Below are 23,099 nucleotides of genomic sequence, written 5' to 3' on the forward strand. Positions count from 1 at the left end.
ATAGTAGTCTTAAAAAATTATGGTCCCATCGTCTGGCTCAGACTTCCCACTACTCTTGCTGGTGTTTACAGAGCATGGCTGACTGCCTAGATGTGAGAAGGGTTTTCCTCAGTAGCCTCATACATAAAGCTGGGAGATTCGTTAGCAACTGTAGCCATCTTCAGTCCACTGTGCAATGTAGATAGTGACAGAATCAAGGGCAACATTATGTTACAGACACAACAACCCAGAACTTATTTAGGGTATGGAAGGAAAAGAAATTCTGCCATTTATGGGACTTAGCTTGCGGTAAGAGGACTCTGGAGGTAGGAATATCCATTTAGAGATATACAGTGTGGAAGTGGTTGTTCTGCTTTGGGACGAGGGATAAACTATGTGAGGGATCTGTAAGTAGTGAGGAGAACTTTCTAGGAACCAGCTACTTCAGAGCCAGCTATCCAAAGCTAGGCTGGTCTGTATGGATGGCTCCTGAGGGTCGCACAGTGGTCTTATTAAATCCAGGTTGCCAGGGGGATTTCTGAAAACATCTGGTTTGTTTCTTCCCTGAAGATTCTTTTCGTTTGTTTGAGACAGGGTCTCACTGTGTAGCTCTGTCTGGCCAGGCCTGGTCTGCCTCTGCCCCTGTTGGATTTAAGGCATGTACCACCATGCCGGGCCTTTCCTCCAGGATTCTCACTGGAGAGGTTGCTGTGCTTCCTGGGCACAGGCTTGGGAAGATACAGCACTCGGGACAGGAAGTGATGTTACAGTAGAGCAGAGGCAGCTGTCAGGTATAGAAAGCCATCAGAATCTCAGAGTGGTGGTGAAGCAGGAGAGATCGCAGGCGATCAGGCCAGAGTCATTGGTCATCAGGTAAAAGTCTGACCATGTAAGCAATCCAGAATCCACACACTTAAGAAAGCCAGATGAAGGGGCTCACATCTGCTGTAATCACTGCATCCCTAAGAGCGAGATGAGAGATGAGGACAGATCACCTATAAGTTCAGCCTGGTTGTCTGGAGGACACAACAGGGCAGAAAGAAGAGGAGGGAACTGCCTCAACAAAGTGAAAGGAGAGACCAGACTGCTAAAGTTGTCCCCTGACCTCCAGAGATGAGCGGGGGCCTATGCTCGATGGTACTGTCTCAAACACAGCACACACTCTCTCTAATTGGCTAAGAGGACTTCCTGCTCTTGTAGGAGACCTAAAGGGTTCCTAAAGCCCAAGTCAGACAGCTCACAACAGTCTACAGTCCTAACTCTTGGGGATATGACTCACTCTCCTGACCTTAGTGAGCACACTCACACTTGTGGACACACACAGAGAGAGAAAGAGAGAGAGAGAGAGAGAGAGAGAGAGAGAGAGAGAGAGGGGGGGGGGGGGGGGGGGGGGGAGGGGAGGGAGGGAGGGAGAGAGAGAGAGAGAGAGAGAGAGAGAGAGAGAGAGAGAGAGAGAGAGAGAGAGAGAGAGCGCAGGAATAAAATAAAACAAACTTTTGGGAAATTTGAAATAGAAAACAGGAAGCTCTTTCTGGCACAATCCTGAGTTGACCATTTCCTCTGAGCTCGTCTTGACCGGGAATGTGAGTGAGGTGAAAGGCGACTGTGTGAAAGGAGACTGCTAACGCTAAGGATGGCTTTCATGGGTTATCATTTATCGCTGTATTTTTAAAAAGTGTCTACTTAAAAAAAGACACTCACCCTCCCCCCTTTAAACATAAATTCCTGTGTCTTTGCCCTGGCACATATTGGCCTTCTCACTGTGTTCTGTGTTCGGAGGAGCTCAATCTAATGCCCCACTGTCACTGTCTTAAAAACGTTTAATTTTGGACGAAAGGTGTCACCCTTTCATTTTCCTGTAAGATCTCTCGAGAATTGGAGCTGGATCTGTTCTTCTCCATCTCCTAGGGGTTCGGGTTCCCTTCTGTCCATACAGACAGGAGATGGTGGTGATGAGCAAGTGTATTCGGGAAGGAGTATGATGTTTGAGTTCCACTGTCTCGTTTTTCTTTGAGATTTTTTTCTCTTGTGGGTCTGACTTTTGCGTCACCTTCATGTTCTGATGTGTCAGTCCTCTGGCTTTCCCTTTTCCAACTTTCAGATGCGAGGAAAAGGCTGGTGAGGAGTGAGTCTTTTCTATGCCCTGAATAACCAGTCACTCTATGGTTAAGCTATAGTCCCAGCCTGTTCTCCTGATCTTTAAATGGGGGGTGGTAGTGATGAGTTCTTTGGATTTGAGTGTGTGTGTGTGTGTGTGTGTGTGTGTGTGTGTATCTCCAATATGTGTGTCTGTAAGTGTATGTGTCTATAAATGCACATATGTGTGTGTATATGTGTGTGTCTGTAAGTGTCTGTGTGTCTGTGTGTATAAGTGTATGTGTGTCTATGTGTGTATATCTGTTGGTATGTGTCAGTCTGTATGTGTATATGTTATGTCTGTGTGTGTCTGTAAGTGTATATGTATATGTGTATCTATAAGTGTATGTGTGTATGTACATATGTATATGTGTCTATGTCTATCTGTGCATGTGCACGTGCATGTGTGTGTGCGTGTGTGTGTGTGCATTTGTGTATGTGTGTGTGTGCGCGCTCACACACACGTGCACCTGCTGGAAGTCTTCCTTAGATGATGTTCTTCAGATGCTGATGCTGTCCACTTTTTTTGAAGCAGGATCTCTTTCCTGGCTTACCTTTCCCAAGTCTGTCTCTCTGTACCTCCTAAGCAGGCGCTAGCATGGCTGACACACTCATGTAGCTTCCAGGGATTGTCCTCAGGCCCTTGTGTTTGGACAATAAGTACTTTATTGACGGAGCTACCTCCCTATCCTTTGCTTGGCTTTTGTAGTAAATGAATGCCATAAACAAGAAAAGCAAATATTTTCACAGAGCAAAAATGTGTTATTTGTTGAGGACACTCAAAGGACAGACATGCAGGACAAATACTAAAAGGTATTTGCAGAGTTAGACAGATGGTCTGTAGGCAAGCTGGTAGATCAGCGCTGACTTCTCCGAAAGAAAGGGGTGGAGACAAGTCCTCCCACCACACTTGCAGGGATTCCTCTCTCTCTCTCTCTCTCTCTCTCTCTCTCTCTCTCTCTCTCTCTCTCTCTCTCTCTCTGAAAGAGCAGGCCTTCTAGCTTGCTTTCTATTGCAGAGTTAAACAAAGAAAGTCAGGACCCAAAGCAACTTGAGGACAGGGTTTACTAACCTCACACATTCTGATCACAGTCTACTGGGAGTGGAAGTCAGAGCAAGAACTCAAGGCAGGAACCTGTAGCAGGAGCTGAGGCAGTAGCCATGGCAGAAGCTGTGTACTGTTTGTCCCTCCTGGCTTGTTCAGCCTGCTTCCTTACACAAGCCACGACCACCTGCTCAGGGCTGGTCTCCCACACCAATTAATAATCAAGAGTATGTCCCCACAGATTTGCAAGCGTGTCAATCTAATGGAGGCATTTTTCTCAGTTCAGATCCCCCCTTCCCAGATGACCAGAGCTCATGCCAAGTTATTAAAAGAACGAACTAGCAAGCACATCAGGTGAAGGAAAAGGTTGTGGCTTTACAAACCAGAAATGCACCTAGTATTATCCCCTGTCTCCCTCTGCTAGCCTAGGGAGGGACCAGAGCTTAGAGTCTGAAGCCACATTATGTCAGGAGGGAGCTGTGGTGGGGAGCACATCTGGATGGTTTTAGGCGATTCTAACACTGGGAAGTTTGTGTGTAATCTAGGAGAAAACGGCTTTATGAAGATTCATCTCTCTGGTTTAGAGCAGATCCAAAAAGGATCGAGAGCAGAGTTCCAGGAAGAAGTCCTTGGTGACAGAGGCCGAAGATGAGCCATCACTCAGTATCTTTTCGGACTTAACTTTGATCTCTCCTCCATCTTACATTTTACCTCCCCGCCTCCTTCAATCCTAGGTCCCCTTCTCTGAAATTACCGAAAGCAAGCAAACATGCAATAACAATAGAAAAACAAAAACGAAAACCACCTCCCATCCCCAACCTCAAACAGAGAAAAATGGGTCATCCTGCATCCTGTGCCCTTCTTTGGTGCATTCTAACGACAAAAATTCCAGGTTACAGTAGGGTGCTGGGTGTCCTCCTACCAAAAAAAAAAAAAAAAAAAAAAAAAAAAAAAAATCCTGTTTCTTTTGCTAATGTTCTCGGCCTCGCTCCACCTCTCCAAATAGAGAAAACGAACTGCGGATAAAAATGCATGCATCGCAGCAGTAGCTCCTCAACCACATTCAGGAGAGGCCTGCGGGGTCGGATGACTCAAGCTCGCGGGGACGAGCAGAGAGCGCTCCCGATTTCCCTGGAACCTTAACGTCCTAGGGTTCACCTTCCCCTGACTGCGGACCCCTCTCCCTGACCCAGATCATTCCTCCCTTGGTTCCTGGACCCCAGAGGAAGCTCGGGTTCCTTAGCTGGTGCCCAAGACGCCGCACCTGTGGGCTCCCTGTCGCCTCCCTTTGCGCTCGGGCGCAGCTCCCCGGGGCTCCGCTAGGGGTCTCTCTCGGGTGGCAAGCCGGGTGGGCGGGATCAGCTGACTCTCCCGGCTGCCAGCCCCGCCGCCGCGCTCCAGCTCTGTCAGTTTCCTCGGCGGCGGGAGGCGAGAGCACTAGGAGCAGAGAGAGCGCGGGGGCCACCGGAGACGGCGGCGGCGGCGGCGACGACGCGGACACAGTCAGGGCGCGGCGGATCTTCCACTTGCACACGGAGCAGTCGGTGGCCCACGCAAGATCACGATGCTGCCCAGCCTGGCACTGCTCCTGCTGGCCGCCTGGACGGTTCGGGCTCTGGAGGTGGGTGCCGCGCCTTGGGAAGGAGACGGGGGTGGCGGGAGCCGGAGGACACGATCCTCCCCACCAAGGAGCTTGAATCTTGAGATGCGGGGGACTGTCACTGGTAGACCGATCCTAGCCGCCCCCGCCTGCGGGCGCCCTGCGCTTCGGCGTCTCTGGCCCAACCCTGCCCGGGGACGCGCTACCCGACCGATGAAGAGGGTGAGGTTCTGGGCTCCCCACATCCGTGCCAGCTGGAGGACGGGGGGTTCGAGCCTGAACGCAGACCCTGACTCCTCCCTGCCTTGAGATCGGGTGTCTGGGATGCGAGAGACACCCAGTTCGAGGGGGAAGGGGACACATGTGGAAAACCGAAAGCGCAGTGTCTCATAATTCAGTGCCCTGGGAGGAAATCGCCGCCCTTCCCCTTCCTTAGGGTCCTGGGTTGGAATGGGGGCAGCTCTGGATGCTGGGGAGCGCCTGGCTCACCCTCCCTTCCCACCCCCGCCTGTCTTGACTGCGAAGCTGGGCTTTGCTCCTGGCGGCAGCGGGCGGCGGCTGCCTGCGCAGCGACCCTCTCCGGAGTCGGCGCGGGGTCTCGCACCGCCTTCCTTTTGCAAACTTTGTGCATTTCCGTGTCTCCCTTTTGTGTAAGTTCCAAGTGATGGGAGGGATCGGAGAGTGCGGCCACCCTGCACCGTCTCTCAACCTGGATGTCCCGGACTCTCCAATGCACCTCCAGTTTCTCCCTGCGTCTAAGAAGGTCCCCGGGAACAAAAGCCGCGACACCCCGCCCTCACCGTCCAGGGCGCGGTGGTGGAGCCCTGGTAGTTTGTGCGCCACCGCGGCTCCTTTCCCCGCGCTGCGCGTCTGCCCCCGAGGACCTGGGGGTGCTGCTGGGACCCCGCCGTCTCCCACCCCCGCACCACCACCACCTACTGCCAATTCTGTGCGGGACTGCAAAGTCCTCGCAGGGAGAGAGACAGGGAGAGAGCCCAGAGTGAGGCGTGCGTCTGGAAAGGGCAGTGCCGGGTGGTGGCGAGGCTGGGGCTCCAGTGCATCAAAGGAGGCGTTTGTCTGATTAAGGTGCGGCCTCCTCAGGGGCAGTTCTGGGAACTCTAGCTTAGTCACCCTGGGGGGCGCAGGATGTTGGGGAGGGTTCTCGGGGGTCCTTTTAAAACAGGGGTGCAGATAAAAGGATTGAATAGGGTGAAGATTAAGACGGAGAAGATGGCGCCTCTGCAGTGCAGCAAAGAAAAGCTGTGTGGAGGCTGCAGCCTATGAAATCCACCCACCACTAGGTGTATAACAAGTCTTCTCCATTCATCCAACTCTCCAGCATTCAGCAAAAGGCTTGTTTTCCTTTTTATCTAGAGATGCCTGGAAGTTGTTTGCGTGGCAGCTGGGTTTATTTCTCTTCGTTTGTACCCTTTTCACCATCTAAGCATTTGCAAATATCCCTTCCCCATAGTCCCCCTCTTTCCGCACTACCTCATAGTAATTTTCCCAAAAAGCAATTTCCGGGCAAGTGTTATCCTGTAATTTCCTGGGGGCTATACAAGCTATCACACCAGTGTGGGTATTTATTTATTTATTTATTTATTTATTTATTTATTAGTTCTTAATTTACAAGGTCATTGAACTTTACCCCCTCTGATTTTTTTTTTTTAACCCACAAGTGGCTTCACAATCTGTAAATCACCTCAGACTGGTTAAAACAGGTCTTTTAAGAGTCTTTAGAATTTAATGTTCCATTTTATCAAAGCCTTTTAATCAAGGACATTCTGATTTCTCTAATGACCCAGGTTTTATTTGTGTAATCATTCGGTTTTTCAAATTGTCGTACTGTACAAAAACGCGACGAAGTAATTAAAGGAATAACTTTAATTTTTGGAGCTCATGTCAAAACTCAAATATTTACTTTTCTTGAGCATTTAAAAAAAAACTTGTATAAAAAGAGTCAGGGTGTAGGCCAAGATGAACCGGATTTATGTTTTGGCTTGTGCGATTGTATATCCCTTTTCTGCCAAACCTTCTGAGATTATCCTGAATTTATTACCTTTGAAGGGTGAACGTGAGCACTACATTCGTGCCTTTGGTGAATCACTGGGAGGTAATTCACCCTAATGAGGCTTGACAGTCCTTGCAGCTCTGTGTCCACTGAAGCCACAGAATTATGAGTTGGCTGCCCTTTGTAAATCGCAGAAAATCCGTCTGCTGCAGGTGGCCCTGTAAAAGAATCCATGTGGACGAGGGTAATGACGATGGGGGCCTCTTCTTTTCTCCCAGCTTGTCGAACCGAGGCCGAGCATTTAGCAAACCGCGATGGACGCGTCCTGTTGGCTTGCCCAGAGCTGATAACTATCAACTTGCCTTGGTTGTAGTGGTTCCTTCACTGTCTGGAAAGCTGCTGCGAGTGCTGGAGAGTAGTGCTTGCTCTGACGGGTAGGAGGCTACTCAGAGAACAGTGAAGCGGAGGATTTTTTGGTGAGGATCCGTCAGAAGTCACCGGTTACTGCTTGTCAGTGGGAAGCCATGATACTGGCAGGCTATAAATGCTTCTTGCTTGTCACCACAAGCGATAGCGTTTCTCATTACACTTGTAAGACTGCAAGCAATTAAGTGATGGAAACTAGGAAATGAAAAGATATATTCAGGATCACAAAAGTAAATTCGAAAATGCGGATTTAAAACGAAGAGAAAAATGGGGATCAGTGGGCTACTGGTTTGAAGGAAGGTGAAGTTACATTTATGGTTAAGGCTTTTAGTTTACTGTTTCTGACACACCAATTTTCTATATCTGTGTGTTACAGAATTTTATCAGTCCTCCTACATATAGAAGGGAAGAAGAAGGTGCTTAAAAAACATACATTATTTTTGCAAAGGCATTGCCTTGGGATTTACAGGGCATTTTTGATCAATACATTTCTTTTATAATCTCTGCCTTTTATGTCAAGATGGACCTGCACAAATTTACTTTAAATATCAAGCTTCCAGCATGCAGTGTTTACTGGACTGCCTATATTTTATTGCTCACCCCCACACTGGGTACAAAAGTACGAAGGGTGAATAAAACATGCACATAATTATAAAAGAGCAGTGTTGTGTGCAAAAAAAAGAAAGTACAGATTAGGCAAAGAAACGAAAAAGGACACAGTAAGTGGGATACGGAGAAAGTGTTACATGATAAAGGCCTATAATTAAAAAGAGTAAAGGGGAGACAGGATTAGATAATCCTGGGACGGTTCCTGGTTGTAAGTTTCCGGTCTGGTTTATGTCCCAGGTCTGGGGAATAAAGGTTAAGTATTTGCATGAATTCTGTTTGCTCACACACAAACACCAGAGTTTACACGGAGGGCCTTTGTCTTATCTGTGTTCTCCATGCTGGCTTCCAAGCCAGTCGCAGATAAGGTTTTACAGAATGAAGGAGGACACACAGTGTGGCGTTCAGTTGGATTCATCTCCTCGTCTATTCATTAGGGGGAAACGTGACTGATTTATTTTTAGGCCAAATCCTGTCTCTCAGCTCCGATTATCTTTACGGAAACCCAAAGCGTCTTTTCCTTCACGGAGCTTCCATTCATCCAGGGAAAACGGAAAATAAACAGAAACTGTGGCAAGTGTAGGCCAGACTCTGGAGCTGGGTGAAGCATTGGAGGAAGGAGGCCGAGGCTCAAAGCAGCCTGGGAGGTATCCCTAGAGCCATCTCAACCAGGAGAGCGAACGACAAAAAAGGAGCTTCAAGGCGCAGCTACCAGGAGGGAAGGGAAAAGCAAGTTTTGAAAGTGCTTCCATAAGGAATGTTAACCGAGAGTGCTCATACTCGGTTGTACATCAGGATCACTGAGTGTCTGTCTGTCTGTCTGTCTGTCTGTGTTTGTGTATGTGGTGTTGGGATTTCATATGGAGACTTAAGCATGATAGGCAAACGCTCCACTGCTGAACTACATCCCCATCCCAAGGAATCATGGAGATGAAAGCGAACCAATGAACAAGAAAGTTCAAGAGCGTTGCCAGAGCTCCACCCAGTACCTCAGAAAGGAATCCCTGGGAGCAAGGCCTGGACACTGGCCTTGGGGGAAGAAAGACAACCATCTCTGGGCAGTTTTAAAATAGAAACTGTGATTTTTGAGGGCAGTTACAGATGGACCAGTGTGAACCACATTCAGGATTCAGTCAAGCTGTTCTGAAACCCAACGAGCCAAGTGACAGCATGGTAGCCCTGCAAAGAGGCAGAGGTCCCCGTTTGCATCCTGTTCCTCTCTCCTTAAAGCTGCTGCGTCTTGACATTACCTCTGTAGCCAGGACTGCAGTCACATTCCACTCCTGAGGTAGATGACCTTGTGGCCTTGCAGGAAGCTTGCCTCACAGAGCACATACCTGCATTTGTGAGGGCCTGGCCAGCAGCCAGTTCTCTCAGCCCTAACCTCTTTTTTTTTTTTTTCTGTTTAGTTTGTTTGTTTATGCAACTCTGACACCTTTTCCCTTTCATAGTGGGATCGCAGATACAGACCTTGGAGTGCAGATTGATAATTAATACTGTCTGTGGCAAGAGCTTGCAACCTTCTCCACCTTACATTCCGTGAGCCACCCTCACGAGTGGGTGGGGAAGAGCAGGCTAAGGTGAAGGACTGAGCATGCTCCCCAGATGAGTAGCAAGTATAAGCGAGTATACGGATTATATCTCTGTTTCATTTGCGAACGGAGGCATTCCAGAAGAGGGGATGTTACATAGCTCTTTCCTTAGCTTAGCATGGATTGCTTTTGAGGGAGACGAATATTTATTGTGAAAACAATGTTGGGTGAATTTTTTTTTCCAGATTGTTCTGCCCAGAGGTTTGACGGGTACCACCTTAGGGATAGGAATGCTCCCAACAACGCTGGATTGGAACGACTGTTGTAGTAATTTATTTAAAAGGAGATTTGGGGTTTTTTTAAATTTTTTTATGTTTTATTTTTTGCTACTAGTTTTAGAGAAACTATATTCATCAAGGAATAGCTAGCTATTAGAAAATAGGTTACAGAGAACTTGGGTTCTCTTTCATTCAGTCCTAGCTGCAGTAATGAGCAAAGAAGATATTTTATTCAGATTTATTTTGTATAGCTAACTTTTTATTTTTTGAAATGGTGATCTATTCTGCTTGGTTTTGTTGTTGTTGTTGTTGTTTGTTTTTTGTTTTTTTTTTTAAAAAACTTGACAGAAACTAGAGTCGTCTGGGAAGAGGGACCTCAAGTGAGACTTGCCTCTATCAGATTGGCCTGTAGGTGTGGAGCATTTTCTTGACTTCTAAATAACATGAGTTGGCCTAGACACTATGGGCGGTGCTACCCCTGAGCAGATAGATAGTCCTTGGATGTTTTAGAAAGCAGGCTGAGCCAACCCTGGAGACAGTGAGCTAGCAAACATCCCTCTCCATGGCCTCTGTTTTAGTTCCTGCCTCGGGTCCCTAGAGTTCATATCCCTGGCTGCCCTCAACGGACTGTATGTAACATGTAAGATGTAATAAATCCTTGCCTCCTCAAGTTACTTTTTGGCCATAGTTTTACCACAGCAACAGAATCCAGATTAGGACAGGGTCTCTATGTGCCCTTGAACTCCTTACTTCAAGTCATTCTCCTGCCTCAGCCTCCTGAGTAGCTAGCTGGAAGACAGCCTCCTACGACTGTGTCTCTGTGTGGCTATACTTTGAAGAGGCATACAGTACCGATTGAGCTTCAACTAGAGTATATCATGAGACATGAAGGCAGAGAACGCTTTAAAAATTTATTTGTATTATAATTTTTAAAATTATGAGTATGCATGTGGCTATGGACACATGAGTACAGTACAGTTGAGTCCTGTGGAGATTACAGGACTGAAGCTAGAATTTATAGGTGGCTGTGAATCAAGTGAATTCAGGTCCTATGGAAGAACAGAAGTGCTCTTAAGTCCTTCAGCCCCCAAGGAGGGAGACTTTTAGAAAGCCCATCTCCTTGTGGAAAGAATTGGAGCGAACATTTGTAATATTGATTTTGATGTCAGGTGTGTTGTTAAGCCAGTAATGTGAACCACCGAGTGTTTCTCGGAAGTCCGGAAAAGGCTAGCATTTCACACACCTTTCTGTTGCTATGACACAATATCTGAGACAGCCAACTTAAAAAGAGGAAGGGTTTATCTTGGTTCACAGTTTGGGAGATTTCAGTCTACGATTGGTTGACGCCATATTATGGATCTGTCGTGAGGCAGCATATTGTAACCAGTTCCTGTCACGGTCACCTGCCTGGAAGCAAACAGGAGAGAAGAAGAGACCAGCATCTCAAATTTCCAAACACGCCCCACCTCGTTAATGACAGAGGCCCTCAGAAGACTGAGCTTTTACCCCACTGGCCTTTGGGTCATACTTATGATTTAAACCATAACGAACATGGATACAGAAGCCAAATGAGGACAGGGTTGCTTGAGTATGCATCCAGAGTGCTGTCCACCCTGAGATATGGGCCATGGTTAAACGTCTGTGCTTTTGTAAAATTGGATAGTAGTCTTTATCATTGTCAAGGATAAAATTATTTAATATATAATAGCTTAAAGCAAGTAGATAAATCGATATGTATTAATATGTACTTGATAAATGATCAAGTGTTGCTCCTTTTATAGGAGGGTAGAAAATGAATATTTTTTCTCATGCATAATTATGGAAACTAAATAATCTAGATGATATTTCACTTATTAGAGTAATTAACTCACTTATTGTCTAACTAAGAGGAAGAGGAACTTGGCAGTGTGTTTTCTGAAAGGATGAATGAATTTACGCAGGCATGACACAGACCTGTAGTCCCAGCACTGGGGAGATATCAGTGGAGGATCACAGGTTCAAGGCCAGCTTGGGCTACATAGCAACACTATGTGAAGAAAAAAAAAAAGATTTAAACACAGCACAGGTGTAAAAGTTTCTTTTTAAAGTATTTTTTTGTAAAATATCATTTATTATGTATCTGATTTTTCTATTTCAACTGGATTTCTAAAAATATTAGAATGATTCATGTTCACTGAAAAAAATTAAACAGTACAGAAATGTGCAGGGTTTGTACAAGTAGAGAATGCTCGTTTTTAATTGTGCATGCTAGCAGTTTCCCATGTGTTTAATACTGAGCTAGTTTTCGCACTGGCTTGATTATTAACACAATAATTAGTTGGACGTCTTTGGATTTGTGTGAGGAGCGGTGGACAGGCTCAGTTTAAGTCTTCAGCTAAGCCTTTTCAATAAAAATGACTAATCAGACTTTGTCATCAGAACAGAAGTAGAAGATTCAAATGTCAGCCAAAGACTGTTGGTCCTAGCGTGAAAGGCTCCAGCAACCTCACTCAAGACAGGACACGAAGGCAGCCCTTCTGTAAGGAAATCAGACTCAAAATAAAATGAGTTTATATAACCACTGTGTTAGGCTCTCATGTCTTTTGTCTGTGTCTCAGTTAAAAATACATGCAGAAAACATCAGTAGGTTCGTTCATGCGCCATTTTCTCTCTCTGGGTAAAAATTAGCCTAACGATATTTGAAACTTTTCGTAAATAAAACTTATGACTCTGTGGTTACATTCTGGTTGCAAACAGCGTGGAAGCATCAAGAAGCAAAGCCCTTAGGACTCCAAGTGGGTTTCTGTTAACAACCGTGTATTTGGTATTTGGTAGAGGTTGGCTCTCGTCTGGTTGGAAGCACAGAATCCATATTTAGAACTCATCCTACTCAGAGAAAGGACAGGGAGGAAGGCTGGATGGTCTCAGAACCCTGGGTGCAGGGCCGGTGGGCACTCGTAAGGATTGAGTCAATGGAACACATTAGAGATGTTTCTGTAGACCATGGATCCTGACCCAAGTACAGCGAGGGACATGGAACACGACTGGATCTCCTCATTTTCAGGGGGCCTGTGTTTTTCCTCTCTACTTCCAAAGATATTTCAGATTAAAAATTTCACTCAGAAAGAATAAAAAAATTACTTTGTTTTTGATCATTTCCTGGTTATGAGACTGTTCTTTGTCTGATTTTTTTTTCCTCCCTCAGGGAATCAAATTTGTCCCGTGCTCTCGGTTTCTGGAGAGCCACATATAGCCTTTATCTTCGCTGAAAACAGTGGGGCTCTCTAAATGATAGTGATAAATCACTCTTCCACCTCTCTAGGCGCTCGGAGATCTGTCATAGAAAGTCTTTTGTGTTAAGTGAGGAAAAGCTCTGTCGCTCCTGTCGCTTTGCTAAATTTCAAAGCTTTAATGACACTCATATATCTTAACCCCACGGAGACATTTTGCAGGACAATAAACATGAGGCTTAATCTTACCCTGGAGGTGTATTTGTGTGTTTAAGATGTGCCCTTTCAGCCCTTGTTACCAAAATCGCATTCGTTCAGCTTCGCTTTGTCTGCACAACCTGATTCCTTTTAATTAATTAAAATTAAAATTAATGTTTTATAAACACATTCCTTGGTGATTTAAAAATAATTGTTGACTAAGTTTCAATGTGTATATTTACTGTGAACAGGACTGTGCTGCATGAGGATATGGTCATGCAAGTATATACTGTATGCTGAGGAGATCCTCCTCCCTCCCTCCCCTCCCTCCCTCCTCCCCTCCCTCAATCTCCCCTCCTTCTCCCAGTTTCTTCCATTTATCTTCCTGGGGTTCCCTAGAGAGTTTCCCTACTTTCTTTCATATTATACACTTATTTTTACAAATCCATATAAGATCTGGGAACCACAAACAAGAATGCATACAAAAAAAATCCATCTTTCTGAAATTGGCCCAATTAGTGTATGGTGGTTATTTCCAGTTTCTTCTTTTTTTTATTTTTCAGGCAATATAATTCCATTCTTTATGACTGGAAATACTCCCCTGTGCGTGCACACTATGTTTTCTTTACACACTCTCCTCTTAGAACCCGGATTGGTTTCATAACTTAGTTGTTATGGGCCTTTCAACATTAATTCGTTCTTATGAACATATCTAAACATTGATATGTCTGGACGTGCTTAACTGATATTTTACAATAAAATTAATGAAGCAATATAAATTTATTTGTGTTGTTGTTTTCAGCATTTTGGATTAAACTCGGGCCCTGGGCATACCAGGCGGGTTCTCCACCTCTGAGCCAGGTCCCTGGCATTAAGCTTCTTTTTAAAGGGTTGATTGCTGGAGTTAGAATACAGTCCACTGAGTCTCATCATGGTGTGCTCATAGCTGGTGCCTCATTGGTTCCTCGACTTGGGGAACAAAATCTCAGTGCATTTCATTTTTAAAAGAAAATAGAATGTTATTGTCTCTCAAGACTTGGTGGCTAAACCTTGTATGTCTCTGTTATTGAATGAATTTTCAGAAGCATAATTACTTATTTTTTAAAACTACATTGACAATGTAAGTTGTAGAGTATAATTTGTAGGCAAAAGTGACCATGGTAAATGAGCACCATTTTTCAGCCCAACGTAGTTTTTAAATCATTTGAAAATATCCTCATCTTTTTTAAAGCGATACAGCCTTTTTGGAGTCTCAGCTTAGCGTTTTGGAGAATGATACTGCAATTTACCATATGGAATGTCACATTTTATAGCAGATATTCCCCAGCCTGATAGTTAATTGCTTTACTATGGCATGTTTACAACAAGTATAATATCACCACCTAAATAGATTAGTTTGAGATGGAAAGTTCTTCAGGCACTACAATAGAAATGAAATGTTCAAATACGAAGATTAATTTTAATAATATTTAATTCTCAGATACTTGTATATTAAGTAAACTACATTAATATTAAAATCTAATTTCAGAATTCACTGGCTAATTTTTCTTACCTGGTGTATTAGTTATAGTTTTGTTACTGTGATAAAATACTGGATGAAGATAATTAAGGAAGGAAGACACCCCCCCACACACACTTCTCACCCTTCCACTTCCACCCCCATCCTCCAGTGCTCGGTATTGAACCCAGGGTCAGTCTCATGCTTGCTCGTCATGAAGGCAAACGCTGAGTGAGTTTGACACTCAGTTTGAAGAGCTCTCAGCCATGAGGGAAGGTTTTCTATCGGTTCACAGGTTGAGGGTACGATCAAACCTTCATGACTCATAAACTAGGGGTGGCAGGTACACAAGACCACTTGCATCGATAATCAGGAAAGCAGAGAGATGAATGACAGTGGGCGTGGCAACCACGTATCCCTGCCACTCACTTGAGGATGGGCCTTCCTTCCTCTTTTAAATTCTCTGGAAGCACATCCATAGACACACCCAGAGTTACCCTTCCTGATAACTCTAAATCCCATCGAGTAGACGTACGTGAAGATTAACAGTCACACTTAGAGAAGCCTGGATCCATATGGGTACATTCAGAAAAGGAAAATTAGCTTTTTCCTTTTTGTCCCTCAGGAAGCAGCAAATGGTCAGAGATGTCCAAGACTAAGATAATGAAGGATGAGGCATCCTAGAGGGTAAACTGGAATTCCTTCATTTACTTTACAGATGTTCTTCTCTTTTTAGTATATTTTTATCAGTTATTGGAGAATTTCATAACTCACTACAATGGTTTTTTTTTTATCATATTCACCATGTCTTCCTCTATTCTACCTTCTCCCAGATCTACTCCCCTTCCTTCTTACCCCTCCCAACTTTGTGTCCTCTTTATAAAAATATAAGCCACCAAGTACAGTTTGTGCCAACCCCATACTCATGGATGCGGAGTCATCCCCTGGAATGTGATCTGCCTGCTAGAAGCCACTCCCTAAAGAAAACAAACTCTCCCTTCTTCCAGAGGCCATCAACTGTCAATAATTCTTCAGGCAGGAATGAGGATCTCGAGCTCCTCCCCCACCAGTCCTGGAATGTTGACTGGCTTGATCACGTGCATGCAGTTCTTTCAGAGGCATTCATGCCTGCTGTATGTTAAGATTGCAGCAGTCTCGTCATGTTTAGAAGATACCATTTTACTTTGGTCCTACAAAACCTCTGGCTATTAAAACCCTTTTGATCTCCTTCTATAGTGGGTTCCAAGCCTTGGGGATAAGGGAGTGGAATAGGGATGTTCTATTTGTGGTAGAACACTGTACTGGGATTTTAATAAAGAGTGTGGGACAAGATTCTTCTTATTTCTTTGTATTTGTGCTGCATTATTTCGCTTTTATGAATTGGGTTCAGAGGCTCGACTTGTCCGCTCGTGAACTTCCGTGGGTCCTGTTGGAAGGACAGAGATGAGAAGGATTCAGTTTGTTGTTTCTTTTGGGTGTGGGTTTACAGTTGTATTTATTGACTTCATAAATAACTGATAAGATGAGGAAAATATCATTATCAACCTCTTTCCTGGAGAACAGACATGCGGTAAAATATTCCAAGGGTTTATTATCCTGTTAAAATGTTTATAATTTCAAAGTGACCTTGCATATTGACTTATTGCTCATTGGCTCATTCATATCAGAGTTTGAACACATACAACCCAGTCCTAAGTCCCTGATTTTGTTGTCAGCCAAGGAGCTGAGGTTAATGCTGAAGGTTTAAGTGGGATATTTGGGCTTGGATGTCACATGGTTCTATACCTATTCCACAATCTCTTAGGGAATTTGAGCATGATTTTAGTGATGCTAATATTGATTAGGAAGTTATAATAGTTTTATGACTAATTTACTACACATTGCTTTTCCTTCCTTGCTTACAAACAAAACAAAACAAAACAAAAACAAAAAACTAATTCATGGGCATGTACAAGATGGCTTGTGTTTCAACAGGATTCCTATCTGTAATCTTTGTGATGCTGTATATGGAGTGGAAACTCCTATCGTACCTCACTAATCTTGTTAATTCCACAGTCTAATGTAGAAGAAAAGAGTAGCAAAATAATTAGGCATCCTACGTCAAAGGCTACAATAAAAGGATATGTAATATCTTCGCAGATGTGGCTGAGAACCTTTGGGCAGGACTTCAAGGGTAAATGGAAGTTAGCCAGAACAGAGGGGAGTTGCTGGAGACAAAGAACAGCAAGGGGGTAAAGGATTATAAGTAGAAGCTGTTATTATGTGGATATGAGACTCAGGGTTTCAGAAGCCCTGATGAATTTGAACTTCATTTTCTGAAGAACAGTATGCTTTGAAATGTTCTAGAAACAGAAGCAGCGACTGATAACTACAATTCATCTAGATTTAGGAGCGTTAATAAATGATCTTGTCAATATCTGCTTAAGTTTGACCAGTTTGTCGCACCTAGCTGCAAGGGAATCAGACAAATGTGTTTTATAGCTGAGTACACTGGAGCCAGAAAAGCCATGTCAGGATCTATCATTAGTGTTAGTTTTGTTTTGTTCTGCTCTGCTCTGCTCTGCTCTGCTCTGCTCTGCTCTGCTCTGCTCTGCTCTGCTCTGCTCTGCTCTGCTTTGTTTTGTTTGAGACAGGGCTTCTCTATGTAGTATTGGCTACTCTGGAACTCAACTAGGTAGACCATTCTAGATTCAAATTCACAGAGATCCTTTTGCCTCTGCTTCCCAAGTTCTGTGCTTACAGGCATGCACCACTATGCCCAGCAGGCTCTGTAACATAGATAAATTTTCTTATTGTAAAGACAGTAGAGGAAAATGAGAAGACCAATAAATGTTTCATTAACACATTATTCTTCATGAACAATTAGAAGGCATTTTGGGGATTTTTCCCTCCACTTTTCTTACCTGCTAGTTAACCACATGGAAAATGTTTGTGGAATGATGGAAAAGGAGGTGGAGAACATTTTTCATTTGTATGTGGAATCACCCAGAGTAGGGCTGATTGAACTCAGAGTGTGTTCGGATTCCTGGGGAATACTTTCAACTAATATACTGGTGGGGCCGATGGGGAGGAGCAATTTCAGATTCTGGAAAGAAATGGCAGTGTCAGTTTTCTTTCCCTGTTGGTAAACTGTCTTTTTCTTTCATCTAGAGACTTTGTTGTTGAACTTGTTTTTTGAAAGGAATAGCAGGTGAAACGAGCTTTGAGGTTTTTAGAAAGAAGCAGAGTATTTAGAACCTCGTCTGAGCCAGATCTGCCCATCATATGAAATCACTTTTTCTGCCACTATAGAGCCTTTCACATCTGTTTATACTTAGCCTCCTCTTACCCAGAGTGGGAAGATTTATGTAAAAGAAAAGAAATTTGAATGTATGTCTTGCATCAGTGAAAATGGGGCCACCAGCTTGACATCCTCTTGAACTGTCTACTGTGTAATCATTTCAGTTAGCGTAGAAGTAGTGAAATGGTGATATGTCTCTGAAAATTAGAGATGAAGATGTGGGTAAAACCTACAGTACTAAGAAGGCTTGACATGACCATCAACGTTAGAGAGTGTGTGAGGGTCTGCCACAGACATTTGGTTTGCAGGTAAATGTCTCAATGATGTGACATACTGCACATGAGTCTGGATAATATAAACATCTATCATGGTTCCTCAAAAGTTTCTCTTTGTTTTATTTTCTAAGTTAGTTGGAGTTTTTCATTCTCTTAAGTGCAGATGAAAACTGAAGGCACCTGTATAAAGGTATATTTAGGGCTCTTTCAGAGTCTGCAGTTGATTGAGCTCTGTCCTATCCAGGATGTGACATTATTCTTAGACACAGAGGTATATGCTACCAATTCATTGCCGGTGTGAAAAATAAGAAGAGAGAAACATGCATGGCTTTAGAACAACTGAATATATATTTATATATTTATATTGTGGAACTAGAAGTTCTAAGTCCACTATGAGGAGTCAGGGTTGGCATTGTTCCATGCAAGTGTTCCCTGAAGTCATTCGCTCTCAACAGTTTCCTGGCCTGGACCTCTTAGTCTGCACTGTCCAAAAAACTATCATAGAACTATTAAAATCCAATTTGAAATTTCAAGTAGCCACATAAAAATGTAAAAGAGAATAGAGGTCAGAGGTAGGGTGCATATTTAGCATGTATGATGCTCTGGGTTCTATCACCAGTACAGATTAATAGATGATAAATGATAGACAGACAGACAGAGACAGACAGATAGGTCATTCCTTATTAGTAAGTCCAAATAGCCTTTCAACATGTAACCCGCATAAAGCTAATTATAAAATAAATATATTACATGTATTTTTATATCATGTCTTTAAAGTTTTATCTGCTGTGCATATTTTAATTCGGATGAGTCATAAGTAGCTGCCATATTGGACAGTGGAGCCCTACAAGACTAACCATTTCCACTGCCTTAGAAAACAGCTTCACAGGCTGGAGAGATGGCTCAGTGGTTAAGAGCACTGACTACTCTTCCAAAGGTCCTGAGTTCAAATCCCAGCAACCACATAGTGGCTCACAACCATCTGTAATGAGATCTGATGCCCTCTTCTGGTGTGTCTGACGATAGCAACAGTGTACTTATATATAACAACTGAAAGAAAGAAAGGAAGGAAGAAGGAGAGAAAGAAAGCAAGAAAGCAAGCAGCTTTATGTTTAGAGGATGGACTCTGCCATCGCTTTCTAAGCCCCTTCACTTTACAGATGAAGATGACCATATCTAGAGATGCTGGGTTGCTTAGAACCACGTGACCATTCATCATCAGAAGCCCCACTCTGCTGTCTGACTTCAATCTCTTTCATCATTCTTCCTTTCTCTAGGTCCATGTTGCTGCTGCTACTCGATACTTAGGGATGCGAGAATGTTGCTGTTGGTTAAATATTGAGCCAGGAGTCTTAAGAATTTTTGATCCACTCAGAAAAGCCAGTGTCTGGTTTTGGATAAAACTGTTCTGAGCAGGATAGGTAGAACTACCAGGCAGATTGACAATTCTCCATGTGATAGTCATAGGAGGTGATACTGGGTACAGGGGTGACTTTATGTTTGTTGGTGTTGTGGGCATTGTAGGAGTACGTGACTTTGAATCTTGGTTGAAATGCTAGCTCTCTGCCTACAGGAAGGGAGATAAGTCATTACCAAGCACAGTTTGTTGTATACATGTGTGTGCAAGCATACACTGATAACTTAATACTCAACTCTTTCAGGAAATGGCAGAGTTAAGCTTTCTCGTGTGTGTGTGTGTGTGTGTGTGTGTGTGTGTGTGTGTGCATGTAAGGGTGTGAATGTGCTCTTCTTTCTTACTCGGTTATACTTAAAGTGTGATGATTTCTGACAAGTTAATCCCAGTGCATTCCTGGCATGTAAAGTATTTTCAGAACGTAAGCCCATGTGGAAATTCATTGGCTCGGTATGACGGGTCCAGGCAGGGGAGACATAGTGTAATCCTGTGGAGAGTTTCTAGTTGTGAAGTATTTGTTCTTCGGTGTGAAAACATGCTTGGTGGGTGAACGTTCATAGCAGGAAGGTGCTTTTTCTTCATCCTTCCTAAAACATGTATCAGCGTGGCTGTTGTAGACTGTGTAAGGGAGCCTCAAAGAGAGTTACATTTATTCCTATAACTTAGTTCAGTGACCTTAGATTCAGAGTTAGGTTTGGTGTCTGAATGTTGGGGACTAATTCTCATCCGTGGCCAGGCTTTAGTCACAAAGCAATTACCGACCTTTAAGCATATTTGTTTTATGCGTTCGCTTTATTTCCTGGTGCGAGCCATTGGATTTCGCCTATGGTGGTTTATGCGGCTATACTTAGAGGTTTTACAGCTTGTAGCAGTCAGGTGAAAGTACAGGGATATGGCAGAGCATTGCAGTTTATGTCTGTAATCCCAGCCAGAGGCAGGAGGATCACCAGTTCAGGGCAACCTGAGCTACAAAGGCAAGCTGAAAAAGAAAAAAGAAGACAAAAGGAGATTCCTCCATTTCTGTTGGCAGTTACAAAGGAATATTTAAGTTCTTAATGTACGGTTTTAAGTCAGTCCCTTGCCCCCCTTTGATAGTTTGCACTGTATGCATTAGAACTTGAAACAAAGGTTTTGAGCTGTAAGATGCTTATGGGAGTCATTTTGAAATATGTTTAAGTTGGATTGATTTGGAAAGAATACAAATCTAAGTTAGGATGGCCTAGGCCTCTCTGCTTCTTTAGAGGATGACGCAGAAGGATTGAGAGCGGAGTCTGCTTCCGTTGGAGTGGGACATCCATCGAGGGCAATGCAGGAAATGTGTCTCAGAATAGAAAGTGAAAAGAAGGCTGAGGTTATAGCAGAGAGATAGCGCTTGCTTAGCATTTGTGAGGCCTTCTGTTCAAGATCTCCAGTATCCTGGGAGAATAAAAAATAATTGTGAGTTCATTGTGGGGAAGTAAGAAAAAGTGTATAAAAGCACGCGTTCCATCCACAATTGCTTTTATTTGTTACATCATAGTTGAAAGCATTTTTGTAATTATGCCATAGACTCCATTTCATATCTGATTTGTTATTTTTCTGATTAAATTTCAGCCATCATAAATTCTTTGTAATTATAACATTTAATGAATGCATTCATTTGTTTAAAGCAACTGGAGCTATTCACTTGTACAAGTGGGGCCCGGTTCGTTTGTTTGATTGTTTGTTATTTAATATTTTGACGGAGCTGCAATGTGGGGAAAGTCTGTGTGCTAAGTATGTGGTGAGGTTCACTTATTGGGTGATCTAGACTGTTGCTGTGTTCACCCTTCAGCTATAATAATGTACTTAAAGAAACTGAAGTGAACAGACTTCATAAAAATGAACAGGAATTCAAAACAACAACAACAACAACAACAAAAAAAAAAAAACCCAATTTAATAGCTCTATGGTCACTCACAGAGGTAGAAGTTTGTCAGAAGCTGTTCAGGGGCCGAACATGATCACAGTGTACAACAGTAGTCTGGAGCCCACTTAGCCAAAAGCACATGGCTGTCTGCATGTCCAGTTTTATACTATTGTGTGGTGCATTACATGGTCTGTTGTTTACTTATTTATTCTGTTGTACACTGTGATCATGTTGGGCCCCTGAACTAGACCACCCAGTTCCATGTTCGCTTTTAAAAATAAGATAGTACTATAAACATATAGCGAATAAATGCTGGTATAACTCATGCTAAACTATTAAAATCAAATTTCCATATCATCAGCATAAGAGGAATTATAAAAGAATACTTTAGTGTAATAGTGGAAGTCATTTGTTGACCCCCAGCTTTACGTGAAGAACTCAGATCCAGCCATGAAAAGAAATGAAAAGAAACGAAGTGCCTGACCTCCCTGAGCTTCCACACTGTTGGGTAGCTAACAAGCCAAACGCTCCAATCAATACATCGTCTGACACTGGGGATTAGTTTCTGGGGTAAAAAAAAGGTTATATAAGCAGGTGAAGGACTAAGGCGATAGAGTCAGTGCTTGTGTTAATAGCAATGGAGACCAGGCACTTTGGTGTACGGACTGTTTTGACCCAAAGGCAACAGAGAAATAGCAGATCCTTAAAACTTTTACCCACTCCCTTTCTGCCTAGACATAGATCAGTTTCCATCTTCAATGGTATCTGCTGGATCAGGAAGATGTTTATCACTGATCCTGTGCACACGGACTGACCTTAGTCTACATAAGCGAATCCTTGGCTTCTTCTGTCTTTTCTCTTCGCCACAAGTAGCTGCTCTTAGCAGCTCCAGGTCTTGCTCTTAGCAGCTCCAGGTCTAGTCGCTTTACATTCTTTGTTGATTGTTTTCAAATGGTATGGAAGCTTTTGCTTCTTCTCTGTGGAATTCTCCATAGCCTTTGTAGAAATATTTATGTCAAATAAAAATGTGTGCATACTGTTAATCTGCCTTTTTTTCATTGGATTTTTTTTTATTTATCTTTCAAATGTTATTCTCTTTCTCAGTTTCCTGGACATAAGCCCCCTATCCCATCCCCCTCCCTTTCTTCTATAAGGGTGTTCCCCTCTCCATCCACCCCCATTTCCACCCACCATACCCCCATCATTCCCCTACACTGGGGGATCCATCCTTGGCAGGACCAAGGGCTTCTCCTCCCATTGGTGCCCAACAAGTCCATCCTCTGCTACATATGCAGCTGGAGACATGGGTCTGTCCATGTATAGTCTTTGGGTAATGGTTTAGTCCCTGGGAGCTCTGGTTGGTTGGCATTGTTGTTCTTTTTGGGTTGCAAACCCCTTCAGCTCTTTCAATCCTTTCTCTAATTCCTCCAATGGGGATCCTGTTCTCAGTTCAATGGTTTGCTGCTAGCATTCACCACTGTATTTGACAGTTCAATTTATAGGGCTACACACAAGACAGACTAGAGGGGCAGATGAGGAAGCATTTGTTTCTTCTTCTGCAGTTATTCAAGGCAGAGAGGACAGCAAGTGCAGTCTGTGAGTAGGATTGCTCGTGAGTAGTGAGCTCCTACAGATAGCCCACTAATCATGGGTAAGCAACCTTTTGTTGATGGCTTACAGTAGCGAGTTCCTTCAAAACCCAGTAGAACTCGTGGAGTTTGTGA

General features: G+C 43.6%; 1 protein-coding gene across 9 annotated transcripts in view; it reads left to right on the top strand.

Moving 5' to 3' along the window:
- Nucleotides 1-4,542: 4,542 nt before the first annotated feature.
- App (amyloid beta precursor protein) overlaps nt 4,543-23,099 on the top strand; it is a 218,774-nt gene continuing 200,217 nt past the window's right edge. For 4 of the 9 annotated variants that reach the window (XM_032900493.1, XM_032900495.1, XM_032900489.1 and 1 more), the window contains exon 1: nt 4,546-4,781. In XM_032900493.1, the coding sequence (XP_032756384.1) occupies nt 4,725-4,781 (57 nt within the window). In that variant the 5' untranslated portion in view covers nt 4,546-4,724. Of the gene's footprint in view, nt 4,782-23,099 lie in introns of all 9 variants that reach the window. The other 5 variants (XM_032900490.1, XM_032900492.1, XM_032900488.1 and 2 more) reach the window with 4 other exon arrangements.

This window comes from Rattus rattus, chromosome 4, assembly GCF_011064425.1.
Source record: "Rattus rattus isolate New Zealand chromosome 4, Rrattus_CSIRO_v1, whole genome shotgun sequence".
Lineage (NCBI taxonomy): Eukaryota > Metazoa > Chordata > Mammalia > Rodentia > Muridae > Rattus > Rattus rattus.